General features: G+C 36.3%; 1 protein-coding gene across 4 annotated transcripts; it reads left to right on the top strand.

The window, feature by feature from the left end:
- Window positions 1-1,947: 1,947 nt before the first annotated feature.
- Window positions 1,948-12,225, top strand: LOC117394211 (coiled-coil domain-containing protein 106-like). Of its 4 annotated transcripts, none has more exons than XM_059019788.1 (5): window positions 1,948-2,114; window positions 4,734-4,959; window positions 5,223-5,408; window positions 6,228-6,407; window positions 6,953-12,225. In XM_059019788.1, exons 2-5 carry the CDS (start codon window positions 4,755-4,757, stop codon window positions 7,300-7,302), a joined length of 921 nt encoding a protein of 306 aa, XP_058875771.1. In that variant the 5' UTR covers window positions 1,948-2,114; window positions 4,734-4,754; the 3' UTR covers window positions 7,303-12,225. The 4 variants fall into 4 exon arrangements, with proteins under 4 accessions (XP_058875771.1, XP_033848180.1, XP_033848181.1 ...); XM_033992289.3 differs by having other exon boundaries at window positions 1,951-2,231; XM_033992290.3 differs by having other exon boundaries at window positions 1,953-2,231; window positions 5,226-5,408.
- Window positions 12,226-13,899: the final 1,674 nt, after the last annotated feature.

Raw genomic sequence — 13,899 nt, 5'->3', positions numbered from 1 at the left:
GCAAGGAAGAGAACCAGGCAGCTGAAGAACAGCACTATACCTCTGTGAAGCCTTGCAAGGAAGAGAACCAGGCAGCAGAAGAACAGCACTATACCTCTGTGAAGCCTTGCAAGGAAGAGAACCAGGCAGCAGAAGAACAGCACTATACCTCTGTGAAGCCTTGCAAGGAAGAGAACCAGGCAGCAGAAGAACAGCACTATACCTCTGTGAAGCCTTGCAAGGAAGAGAACCAGGCAGCAGAAGAACAGCACTATACCTCTGTGAAGCCTTGCAAGGAAGAGAACCAGGCAGCTGATGAACAGCACTAAACCTCTGTGAACCCTTGCAAGGAAGAGAACCAGGCAGCTGAAGAACAGCACTAAACCTCTGTGAAGCCTTGCAAGGAAGAGAACCAGGCAGCTGAAGAACAGCACTAAACCTCTGTGAAGCCTTGCAAGGAAGAGAACCAGGCAACTGAAGAACAGCACTATACCTCTGTGAAGCCTTGCAAGGAAGCTTGGATTTAGTTTTTGTGTAACAACAGTTGACACCTATAATACTTAATAATGTCTTCATTATTTTACAATACAAAACATAAATCCTTGCTGTCCATTACAGTTTAGCTCTCTGTACAGGGTACTTTATCAGCAGTCTATTATTTTTACATTCCCAACAGGTTTAGTTTGTTGAAACCAGCTTGCCACTGCGATACTACACAATAGAAAGCAGACCTATTTAAATTGTGTTATTGCTCAGGAGACAAATGTAATAAAAGGGGAGTATATCTTTCACCAGTGGTGTTTTTGTTATACTCGTTTTAAATATAAGAAAGGGACTCAAAAAAACAATCTTAAAAAGTGTTACTGAAATAAATATGCCTTTCTAACTTCAAGCAGATTGTTACTTAATTTTGCAAAACCAATTTGGGTGGGTAAAAGGAAGAACAAATCTCCCATATTCACTCAGTAGTGGTCGTGAGTAGATAACATCTGGGGTACAATTGCATTAGTCTTGTTTATTACAATACAGGCAGTATGTTGTCGACTGTGTTTATTGTTTTATAGTGTATATGAAAATACAATAATAACAACCGCTGTCCACCATAGACACACACACATACGTCATGATATTTCAGTCTTCAATGCAAGTTTCCCAAGGTAAATGCATGCTGTAATTTTGCAGTTTACTCATCTTTGTCCCATGCTGCATTAGACAATAATCATGTTGTTGCTGGGTTTTATTTATTTATTGATTTGTTTTTACAATGCATGCTTTCCCAGACATCTCTGCGGTTTATCATTCATACTATGACAGTATACAGTTTGTGCTTTACTACACGTTTTGTTTAACTACTTTATTCTTTTAAGCATTTCCTCTTCTACTAAAGTTGTTTTAACATTTTGGTAATTCTTGGTAGTCGGTTTTAATCAAGAATTACAAACTGCTCATAGTAGCAGTTAAATCGTAACCAGAAGATATTTAATATAACTGTTTCTCGCAATATCCTTTTTGTAGATCCTTTGAATTTCTTACATGTACTTCTTTACAAACTTTTTTTTTGTAATTTTTCTAAATGCAGTAGTTTTTTTTTAACACACATCCACTTTTCAATACTTTACTTTTTTGTGCAATTACTTTCTCATACCAGATGTTTTAATCCAGTTCACAATAAATTAGCCGTATATGCTCTTTTTAAATTTAAAATATAAATATTAAAACAAAAACCCTTGTAAAAAATGAAATGAAAAGGAAGCTATCCCTTGTTAAGTATATCCGTTTTTATTTTTTCTAAACAGTTTGTGTGAACTCTATGGAGTTCGAGAAGTTACCCTATATTAAAAACATATATGCATTATAAAACAGATCCATAGATAGCAAACGTAGTACAATTACGCACAAAGGGACTGAAGCACACAACAGGACACCTTGTGTGCGTCCCAAAGCACTCCAAATCCCAGTGTGCACTTCTAATCCCAGCATTCCGAGATCGACGCGGAAGGAAGGGAGATGCTGCTGCGATTTCAGCCTTTTTCTTTTGACTGGTCGGTGGTTTGTCAACGTTGCCAATCACTCCCCCCACCACCCCCTACCCCCGGCCTCAGGCACAAAGAAGCAAGCGCTGCGCTGCTTTCGAGGTATGCCGCTTCTGAAAACAAATCACCCGTTTCCTCTATACCCTAAAAAACAATTCTTAGTTTAAATAGTGACGAGCTGCCAACCCTCTGCTCTGTGTAGGAAAAACTACATTAGAGGTATGTATTTTGCATTTGATAAAACGATATTCTTGCGTGCATCCCTTTTAATGGAAGTGAAAATGAATATAATCAGCAGATTAAATAACACGTTTTAAAAAAGGGATATTTTGTTTTACACCACTTTTTGCACATACTATGAACGACAAGACCGAGTAGACGTCCTAAAAACAACATTTGTTTTGTGGTTTAGTTATGTAAAATATTATTGTTTTACAGTTCTGTATTCTTTTATTATTATATTCATGTAATATCTAAACTATGTATCTAGTTTCCCTACAACGTTAGGCGTCGAGTTTATTATCTTGCAAACATTGTTTTGTCTTATTGAAAACAATTTATTGGCTGTCACTATCTCCATGGTGACGGGTGACGGAGTACGGAACGGGGGTGGGGGGGGGGCGTTGGGTTCAGTGGCCACTTCTTCGTCTGAGATGGGATAACTGATATTGTGCCATCCCAGTGCCACAGCTCTACCTCTGGCATGCCTTCAACGTGCAATTGCATTCATTTTAGCCCAGCTGAACCGACTCCATTTTTAAAGTATGCCATCTTTATTGATTGCCATCTGCACCGTTTAATTAGCATACCCCAGAGAAGAAAATGGTTGCTTTTTTTCTTTTTTTTTTCTTTTATCTTTTTCATACTCTGACACAAAGTAAACGTTACATTTAAACTCTACAGTATGTAGTTTTGCTTTTGTTACTCGTTTTCATGTTTAATTAATAATATGTGAACAGATATTTTTCAATTAGTGGGTGGCTTTTTTTTCAATAGGGGGGACTTGCCACAGCAAAGTCTTTTTAAAGGTGATCCCAACTTGGGTTGATTTGTAAAGATTTACTGATAACTATCCAGAGTTTAAGGTAGAACTACTGTAATGACCAAAGTGCCAGAGATTAGTTTTGCCTAAAAATGCACATTATATCTTTTTCTGTCCCTCTATTTTAGTGAATATAGGGGTTGTTTATTGTAAATTGTGCACAGTACAGGTGCTGAGGCCTATAGTGGATTATGGTTAGCTTCTGGGTAAGTGCAACTGTTTGAAAAGTCTTTTAAATTTTATTTATAAAAAAAGCAGCAATGTATAACCTTGTGGAATTGTGGGTCAAACCACACATATATATCAAAGTGCTATTCAGGGATGGAAATAAGACACATATTGCATAGTGGTTTCACCCATTCTAGGTTTTATTAGGCGGTTGATTAGCCACAGTATATAGGTAATAACAAGCTGCTATTAAACTCACAGTAAAACCAGGACTACTATACAATGGGAAAATTATTTCCACCCCTGCTTTTATTTTTATACATTACATCCCTGCTATCTCAAACTATCAGAGGGACAGGTTTTAATGCACAAAAGTATGCCTCCATTATTTTATGATCAATATTAAAAGTATCAAGAAACAGATACTTGCAGACACTTTTATCAGTATAAAGTAAGTTATTGTTTTTACTTTGTTCTAGTTTTATAACCTTACATCTTTATGTAAGAGAGGGAGGGAGGGCGGTGGTATTTCTTGCTAACAAATGCAGTCCCAGAGACTTAAAAAAAAAAAAAAACACTTGATAGGAAAACTCAATGAGCATAAACCCGCTGTGTTTGTGTTTGTGGAATATTTTAAGATTTGTTTTGTACTGTATATATAAAATATTACAAATATGTTGTGGTCTGATATCTAAGAATCTTGGAACGGAATACATGGTTGATATGCAAGCCTCCTCAAATGCATTAGCACATAATCCCTAGTACATATCGTATGATTCTGTGTATTGTAGAACATTGCCAGGTTCTCATTTCCAGCTTTTTGTGACTTTGAGTATCCCATAGTAGGGCAGAAACATTTCCCAAGTTGGATAACAGACTTAATGAAGATACAATATACATTCTTAGTTTGCACCAGAAAAAAAAAAGTTTTTTCCAGCTGTGCAGCGTTTAGAGTGTTCTGTCCTCTACCTGTCCCCACGCATTTTTCAACAAAACTGCAATTGCTTCGATATTTATTATTCACATACCACTGGGTCAAGACTCATTCGTTAATCAATTTGCCTCAAACCACAGAATTCTTCAATGGAACTTCACATCCATCTTGCATATTGGACTACAGAACATGTACTCCGCATGGTTGTAAGGGGGACCTGTTGTTAGAATACCCACCAGGGTATGACATTCATATGGAGAGCTCCTTGGTTTGAGTTGAGCTTCTAGAAATTGATGCAGAGGGCGTCTGTTTGCTTTCATTGCTCAGTTGATTTATTACTCGTTGTACGTGAATAATAATTTCAAAGCCATCACTCTTTTCTTGAAAAAGATCAGCACAGGAGATGGTAGGTAATGAGTTTTCAAAACACTACACAGTGTTCAGTAATGCTTCCTCAGACACAAAATGTGTACAGTGTGCTCAGTTAATCCATGTGTACTGCATGTGCTCAAGAACTGTGCAGTAGTTTACACGAGTGCTTCTCATCGAATAGTAATGATCCGTTCTTCTTGTACAGGTAAGAAGGCCTTAAGAAGACATGTCAGCTCTCTGGCCAAAGAAGCCTATAAGATATTCCCCCGAAGCCGAAATACACTCCAGCTCAGCGATGAGAAAGAAAGCGACCGTGAGCAGCATGCACCGGCTGATAAGAGACGATTCAGAGACACTGCAGTGGGACAGCAGGGCTGCAGCCGCAGCAAGCGATGCTGAGCAGGACGATACATCTAGCAGTGTAGTTTCAAGTAAGCACAATTCTTACTTTTGGAAGTCGCTATGTCTTAGTTGCAACCATTTTTTAACAGGTTTAAGAAAAAAAATGTTCATGAAATTCTAGAAAAGGTCAGCTCTCATAACTTATTCAATAAACAAACAAATATGTAAATAAATACATCTTTTTGTAGTAGCTCCAAAAGGTTTTTGCATATGACAAAATTATTATGTATGAGAGATATGGTTTTGGATAAGGATATTAAGACTTTGTTTGTAATTTCCTTTCTTGTTGCAGCAGAATCCACAGCAGAAGTCCTTTCACCTACTGCCATTTTGACCATAACTAAACTCAAATGCCAACTAGAAAGCAAACAGGAAAGGATCACCTATCTTGAAAAACAGATTGAAGATCTCCAGCAAGATCGCAGCTTTCTTCGTTCACAAATTGAGAATTTAACCAGAGGTCCAAAGACGACTGAAGGTAAACTCTGCTTAGATTGAGATTGCATTTACATCTTACCTTGTTTTATATATAAAACATATATATATATATATATATATATATATATATATATATATATATATTAATATATATATATATATATATACACACATATACATATACATATACAGCACTGGTCAGACAAGTCTGAGTCCACTATCAAAAAGCCCTGTAACAGCCTAGATTAAGAAGAAATGCTAAATATAAAACAAAAATTCAAACAAATATAGACTGTATGTAGTATTTTTGCATTTATATAATTTGAAACTAAGATATTGCAAATTCAGTTTAGGCATGAAATTACATAATCAAGTGGCATACTTCCAAACATTTTTTGAGCTCTTTTGAGTTCAAGACTTTTTATTGTACATCTAATGGATTTTTTTGTATCAAGTATTTGTTGGAAATCTGGTAGAAATTGGGATTACAACCATTTGTCTGCTGATTTACCATTGAAATTTGAAAAAAAGTCTCTCAGCAACCACGAAAACAAAAAAAAGACCTGTGAACTGATCACTGAAATAAGAGCTAAATAGCTCTTCAATAAGAAAGCTGCAATCTAAGGAATATTGAGGATAAAAATCCTGAGACAGACATTGCAGCGTTCTGGGCAGGACAGTTTAATCCCCCCTTTCAAGGTCAAGGCACCTAAGAAAGACTTCTTGAAAGCAGGATTGTGTTATTCATAGAATATCGATTTCCACTCTCTTCAAAAGATCTCTGTACATAACTGCAAAGGTGCAGGTCATTTTTATTGTCATTCTTACACTTATTAATATTCTTGTTCTTTCCATTCAGATACTAAGCCAAGGAAAAGGTCCAGAACAACCTCCAGTAGCTCAGCATTCAGCATGGACAGTGGCTCTGACATGTCATTGACAACAGTGTCTTCAGCAACTTCCAGTGAGGTCAAAAAAAGAAAGCATCACAAAGACAAAAGGAGGGGCAAGAAATCGAAGGATTACAGCAGAAAAAGAGGTAAGACGTGTCTCTATAAAGCATAACGTCTAAAGACAAAAGAGGGCTAACCCTAGGATTACTTTTTAAATGATTCTACCCTCATAGTGGCTTTTTATAATTACCAAATAATGAAACAAACAACATTGCACAAAGTTATTATAGTTTTTTGTCATTTGGTACTCTTTAAAGCCACGATAACAGCAGCCATGATAACAGCAGCCATGCCATTTAATAAAAATGTAGCCCTAGTGTAAGATGCTTATAGACACTGTTAGTTTTGAAAAGATTCAAATAACTGCTGATTGAAGGGAGATCATTATGATTTTTTCAAAAGTGATTTTCTTATTGTTATAGTGTACAAAAAACAAAACAATACAATATTACAAATAAATAATGCATGTAACTAGTTGAAATGGCCGTAGGAACCGTTGGTTATTTTCAGTTTGTTGTTTTCTATGTTTCCAGAGTCAAGAAAATGATATACTGTATTTTAAAAAGGAAACGGTGATTTCATTTTTTCTGTATATATGTGTGTGTATATATTGCATTTACTTCCTTTCCAGCAACTGGTGTGCAGTATGTCATTCATCGATACAAGCAGGTGCTGTCGACCTTCAACAAGAAGAAAAGCATGAGCGGAGCCTTCCGACATTACGGCATTGACAGGAACACCATTGCTAACACAGCACCCATAGCAGAGTTACACCTCGCAGCCAAAGACATGCTGTCGGTAGTTGGACTCTTCAATTCACGTGAAGAGACACTGGTTAAATACGCACAAAAATGTGCCACTCTCATGGAAAATGATGAGAGCCTGTCCCGGAAAATCGAGTTAATGAAAGCTACTGGGGAGCTGTTGCCAATAACAGCCAAAAAATCCAAAATACATGATGTAAAAGCAGAAAAGCATTAGACAGGGGGCAGTAGAGCTCTGACAATGAGGTGGAGCCATCAGGTCCTCGATGATAAATATCTAAACTAATGATAATTGGCCTTCAGACCAATTTAAATAAATAAATAAATAAAAATTAACAATTTTCATCTAAATGGTTTGGAGTTAAGTAATCATTATTTCTGGTGCACTTGGGAATGCCTTATTTTGGAATATAAGATTTTTAAAATTCATGATGGTAAAAAAAAAATAGGTAAACGCAATTCTTGGGTTTAAACTATTTCTAAAACTTGTTCTGGGGAGTGACAGAGAGACTATAGAGATAGTCCAACTGGACAAAATAAGCAAGCCATTAAACAGGGGGCTTGGGTTTTGAATTATTTTGTTGTTTCTTTGCATTTATTTTTAATTACAAATAAATAAATACATTTCAATAGGGATGGCATGAAATAATGGTTTGTGATACCAGTACAATAATCACATTATTTATATACATATATAGAGAGAGAGAGCCCTGTGAAATTGTTTTTATAATTTTTCGTTTTTTTTCACAAATTGTTTTATTTAATTGTATCTGCTAAAAATTGTTTTATTCAGTTTTATTAGATACACATTAATACAATAATTCAAGTAGATGTATATACATAAAAACAAAGTATACATCATGTTTTAACTGTATACAGAGTTTTTTTTTTATTAAACAATATCCGCTTGTTTTTAAACATTGACATAAACAGACCTAGCACAGAACAATTGAGTTACCATCATTTTTAGCGGCAGTAACAGTAACGTACGTGAAGTCCTCCACTCTTTTTAATTAACTACCGATTTACAGTAAATACTGCCCATGCCCTCTATAAAAATACAATACGATAAAATATATATTTATACTTCTCTACTATTGCCTTTACAGCTGCGATTTAAAAATGTAATTCTTTGTTTGCATTCTAAGATTTTTTCATATTATATGTTGTATTTCGCATTTGCGAAAAGCACAGGTCTCTCTCTTTTGATAGATATCTAGATATATAGATAGAGAGAGAGAATGTCAGTGCTTGGAAATTCAGGCCTGTGATTTGGTTAAAACCTTATCACATAGGAGCAAAAATAGAATTATCTGTTGTCCTCACATCCTTACACCAACGGGCAATAGTCTCCGTCTGTCATGTGATTGGTTTACATCACTGTCCGTCCCATCCCTTCTCAAAGGAACGCCCTCCAAAATTAATTACAAAACCTACTACAAAATAAAGAAAAAAAAACAACTTGTATGAACGTCAAAGATATTTTGTGTTTATTTATGTTATTTAGTCATTTCCTTATGTTGTATCAGCTATATTTAAACAACATACTGCAGAGCCATAAATATTTGCAACGAATCACACCCATAAATCCTGTTTTACTCCAGAAATGTTGGCGCCCTGTTGCACTGGTAGTAGTATATTACTTCATTATGTACAACACTAAGATATTCATGCCAAAAATGTTCACTTTTTTTCATACGCAAAAAACGCATAGTAAAAGGCTCGCAAATATAAATATTTTACAGTATTTAAAGTCATATTTACTGTCCAAGCTTGTCTCTCATTATTTTGACTGACTAATAGTGGAAAATTGAATGCCCCTCGTGAAGACTATTGTTTCCTGCGGCTTCGGGCATTTTAGCCCCCTGTCGGTAACAATAGTCTTCCCTCGGGTCAATAATTTTCCAGTATAGCCCTCCTCTCCATTCCATATCTACTAATTATATATATATACTGATGCACAATTAAAACGCAACACTCACGTTTAATGGATTTAATCAAATATTTTAAACCTAGATATCAAACAAAATCACAGAAAATGTGAACAAAAATATACACTGTCAAAATGAAAGCATTAGAAAGTTAGTATTGGGTATGACCTCCCTGAGCATTAACACAATCCTGGCAGCGTTGACGCATAGACCTGATCAGCCTCTGGATAGACTGTTCCACCACTCTTCCTGTGCAGCTGCAGCCAGCAGGTGAAGGTTGGCTGGATGCGGTTGTCTCCTGGGGATGGCACTGGCGATTTGGTCTCATAAATGTTTTATGGGACTCGGGTCAGGAGAAAAATCTGGCCACGACAAGACCTCAACATTGTTTACTTGAAGTGGTGCAATTGTAAACCAAGCACTGTGTGGTCTTGCATTGTACCGCTGGAAAATCGACTCTTCCGGATTGGCTTGCAGGAACGGAAAAACTGTTGCCTCAAGGACTTCATCAATGTATCGCTGAGCAGTAAGGTTACCCCCAGTCTGCACCAAAGGCGTTCTTGTGTTAAAGGAGTTTCCTCACCACATCATCACACTTCCACCGCCCCACTGGTTGGCTTGAACAACGTAATAGTCAGCATAACACTCACCAAAACGTGGTGGGCAGGTGTGGTGACCCTCTGCTTTCCAGGACGTGGCCTGTCCCTTGCAGAGCTGGTTTCTCTGGACTAGTCTGCTGATTGTTGAAGCAGAACATCTCATTCTCCGGGCAACTTCTCTCACAGACAGGCCGCCTTCAATCATGCCGATAGCAACCAGGTGATCTTTATTACTCAAGCGGGGCATGGTCGTATCTTTTGCTGTTCTTGTTTTAATTAAAATCATGTCTTTTCAAATGGCTATTTATATAGAAACTCATTTTGGCAATTTTAACTCAACTCAAATACCAAACACTGAGCACCTGACGTTTTTATGAAATCACATGACTTATGATTTCATAAAATCAGAGAACCACATTTGAATGTCATTTGATCCTCTGACGTCTAAACGTCTGATGTATCCTAGGATACAGTGTAGGGCTGCTTATTACAATGTCAGAGTCAAAATAAAACAGCATTTTAATCAAAATATTGTGTATTTCCTAGAAAATAGTACCAGGAAAATATGGAACAACAGACAAAAATCGGGTATAAATCAGTAAAAACCGAAGTCCTGTTAAAAAAATAATCCTGTAATTTTTCAGTAAAATTCGGAAAAAGCCGGAAACGCGGAACGCTAACTATAAGCCATAGTCATTTTATAAAAGTAACTGCCATTTAAACAACAAATGAAAAAAGCGTTTATTGTAGCTCCCCTTTTCAGTAATGTAAATGCAGATTAACCCTATGAGCTGTATCCCACGGTCAGTGGCTTTCAAATGATGTACATATCGGTGAAATTCATATTAGTCAAGCCTAAATATTGCTGTATTTGAATAACTATTTTATTAACATACTAGTTAAATGGCATGTATTATTATTAGGGCATTTACATTTCTAAAACTAATTACACATTTGTATTTTTACAGGTATTTAAGTTATAGGTTCTATATTTAGCCAAGAAGAACAACCCCTATACTGTTACATGACTGGTAAATAGAATCACTTGTTAAAGCCGTACAGTACAGTGCTTTCATATAACAAGGGTTGTATTGTGATTTTTATCTTAACAAGTTTGTATTGTCAGTGTTAAAAAATGTTGAATGGTCAAATCTCCAGTTTTAGCTATTATTAGACTTGCCATTAGATGCAGGTATTTGAATTAGTCTGTACCTATATTGTACATTTTGCTTTACTTTGCAAATCATACAAGCGTGTTCAGTTCACTGCAGAAATCCTAGCATCACGCTTGATGAGATACTTGTGTGTCCGAGTCAAATGTCTGATCTGGTTTTTAGAGAAACCTAACCAGCTCTCGTACTATATGCAAAGTGAGTGCCTGGAGGTGCAAGGATTTAACTGAACTGGGTGGTGTTCCCCTGTATTTGTACTGTACCGGCATCAAGCTCCAACCTTAAGATGATTCAGAATCAGGAGAAACGGCCAAATTGTGTGAGAAACGGCCAAATTGTTTGGGGTGCTGTTACTGTAGCATGCAAAGCACTGTTGGGCATGTTGGTGTTTGGATTCACTCTCAAGTCCACTGTTCACATTGTGCTCTAGAAGCAAAATGGCAAGATCCTAGAATTGAGAGTGCTGCGAATGGGGCTCAGAGGCAGTCTGTTCTGGTCTAAGGAACTTGTGCTGAATGCCCCTGGTCATTTTCAGGAGTTTGAAGCAGTGTAGTATAAATCTGTGTCCGCTCAGCCACAAGAAGTCTATACCAGTATAGCAAGAATCATCCATTTTTTTCTCCAAGAGTCCTGTCTACTAGTAGGTCAGCCTGGGTGTGCTGTTTAAGCCAACTGGGGAAAGAAAGTGCCTGTCATTATGAAGACAAATGTATTCACACTTCCTAGCAAATCTACCTGTTTCTGTTGAACTGGCCTGCTGTCTTTAAGAGACCGTGCAACTGTACTGCCAGCTTAGAAGTACAGTACTAGAACTGACCTAAATGTTTTAAATAGCAATTTATATGTGCTGCTCTTGTCTGTCTCCAGTGTTTTTCCAAGTTAGTTTTACTGTTCTTTGGATTTTGGGTTTTCAAATGTTTCACATTTACTGATGATTCATGTCACTGCTATGTTGCAAGAATCTTGGGATTGGCATAGGTTTGACACCAAACCCATGCCGAAGGTTGTAATGCTGCAATTACTGAAATGGAGGTTGACAGATAAGAACTTGTATAAGTAAGTTTTGAATGAATGAGCATTACTCTTACAAGAATACAAAAAATAGCAATATAATGCAGTGTTGGGAATTAGTTACTTTTAAATACAGTAGTACTGCACACACATTCTGGGCCTTTCGCAGTACTGCTGCATTACATGTTTGCAAGGGTAGTGCTTTATTAACAAGAGGCTTCTGTTTCTTTTTGTTTTGAATTGGTAAATAACTTGCCGGCAATGATCACTGTTCTTTGAGTTGAACATTTCTGTATGTTTTTCGATTCATAAGCACTTTGTTTTAAACTGGTAATTGTGTCTGATTTGTTTTTATAATAATACTTTCTGTATCATTTGTTTTGAATGAATAAATACAGCTGTTTTTTTGTTGGAAAATATAACTGTGCATGATTGTGTTTCATTTGTATAATAAAGAGAATCATTTATTAAAACGTGCTATGAGTGTCGACAGAGATCCACTCAACTGGTACTATTTACCCCAAGCCCTCCAGAACAAGCAGGTCAATACACAGACCTCTACTGTGTAAAAACACAAAACAAACCACACCTTAATACAGTCACAACATGCACAGCTGTTGGAATAAGCTCCATTTTCTGTACTTTAGTAATATCATTTACTTTGTAAAACATGTGGGTATGTGTTTGAAAACACATTGGTATAATTATTTATTTGTAAAACCTCTGCTTTGTATGACCAGTGCGGCCCTGTGTGTAAAACAATGTGTTTATCTTTGGGGGAATAGGGTAGAGTCTGTCAAAACTAGCAGGATGCTGACATGACCTTATGTAGAAGTAGACAGAACAGAAATGTCAGTCCATGAAGGTAACAGCACCCAAACCGCATCCACACCCAGCAGCATCTCGCAACAGCCGAGACACGGGCTATATAAAGGAAAGTGAGAAATTAGTTTATTGCGTTTCCTTAGAACCAACAAACACCATGATAATTTGGCAGGGGGATTCATCCAGACATGGTAAATATTACTTTCGTTCTGTATTAGGCTATCAACTGTAAACTAATTTGTTTATAAGTTGTGGCAGTTTTATATATCGGTCTACAGTATAGTATGATTTAATAGTAATTGTTGGAATAAAGCAACATGAACCTTGAACACAGAGTAACATCTGTTTCCTTGTTTGATGTGTTATTGTTTAATCTTAATTATTTCACAATAATGTTATAATGGTGGTAGATAACATTTGATGAATGTTAAATTACTGTTTACCATATTTGTAGCTGTATAAGTGTTACATATCAATTTGAACATAAAACCTAGACATATCGAGAACAGTGATTACAAAGAATAAGAACTACTTATATTAATATCAATAATAAAATGACCATTCGTTCCTTAGTGGTCTTTTTTTTATTTTTTTACTTTAAAACAGTGAATTTGCTAGATTTGGGAAATTATTGGAAAATCACTGTTTTTGGCCCTATAAGAAATTACCAGTGCAGACACAGTCTGGCCTAATTACAAAAATTCAACCTTGCTCAGGCTTGATTAGCTAATAAGTTAAAATGTGCTGGTGACTTCTTTAAAAACCCCAAATTTCCAGGAGTGCATAAACAGGAATACATTATTATTAACAACACATATAAAGGGAAAACAATCACATCCAAATTAAACATTTTGCAAATGCTTGTAAGGGAGAAGAGTGTAACAGACAGTCTTTGTGTTTTATAAACAAGAGCAATGACACATTTTCTGACTAAAAGGAATAAAACTGTGTTGGTATGTAACAAGAAACAAATGCACTATGGCTGTATTATTAAAAAAAAAACTGAATGACCTGCTGCTTACTGTGGCATTAGACTCAATTACAATATTGGGAATCCATCTGTGCTGATTAAAAAGGAATGCCCTAAAGTCTTCATGTTTAATAAGCCAATAAAAAGCATGCATGGCTTGGCAGAATGTGAAGAGAGTTAAATTGCCCCTCTGTGTTCATGGAAATATATCCAGAGTTCAAAATGCTATTGGTGGAACTTAATGGTGAAATGTCATTCGTTTTGCATCTGGCTGATTCCTAAGGCTTGTATGTGGTGGCACTTTGT

Source organism: Acipenser ruthenus, chromosome 3 (genome assembly GCF_902713425.1).
Source record: "Acipenser ruthenus chromosome 3, fAciRut3.2 maternal haplotype, whole genome shotgun sequence".
NCBI lineage: Eukaryota > Metazoa > Chordata > Actinopteri > Acipenseriformes > Acipenseridae > Acipenser > Acipenser ruthenus.
Note: the sequence above shows the minus strand (reverse complement) of the source record. Positions and strands in the feature narration are given on the sequence as shown.

What these genes read in the sequence shown, in the direction of transcription:
- LOC117394211 (XM_059019788.1), top strand. Translation starts at nt 4,755, where the DNA reads ATGTCAGCTCTCTGGCCAAAGAAGCCTATAAGATATTCCCCCGAAGCC. An exon ending in AGGTCCAAAGACGACTGAAG is followed by an intron (nt 5,409 to 6,227) that starts GTAAACTCTGCT and finishes CTTTCCATTCAG; the next exon opens with ATACTAAGCCAAGGAAAAGG. An exon ending in GGATTACAGCAGAAAAAGAG is followed by an intron (nt 6,408 to 6,952) that starts GTAAGACGTGTC and finishes CTTCCTTTCCAG; the next exon opens with CAACTGGTGTGCAGTATGTC.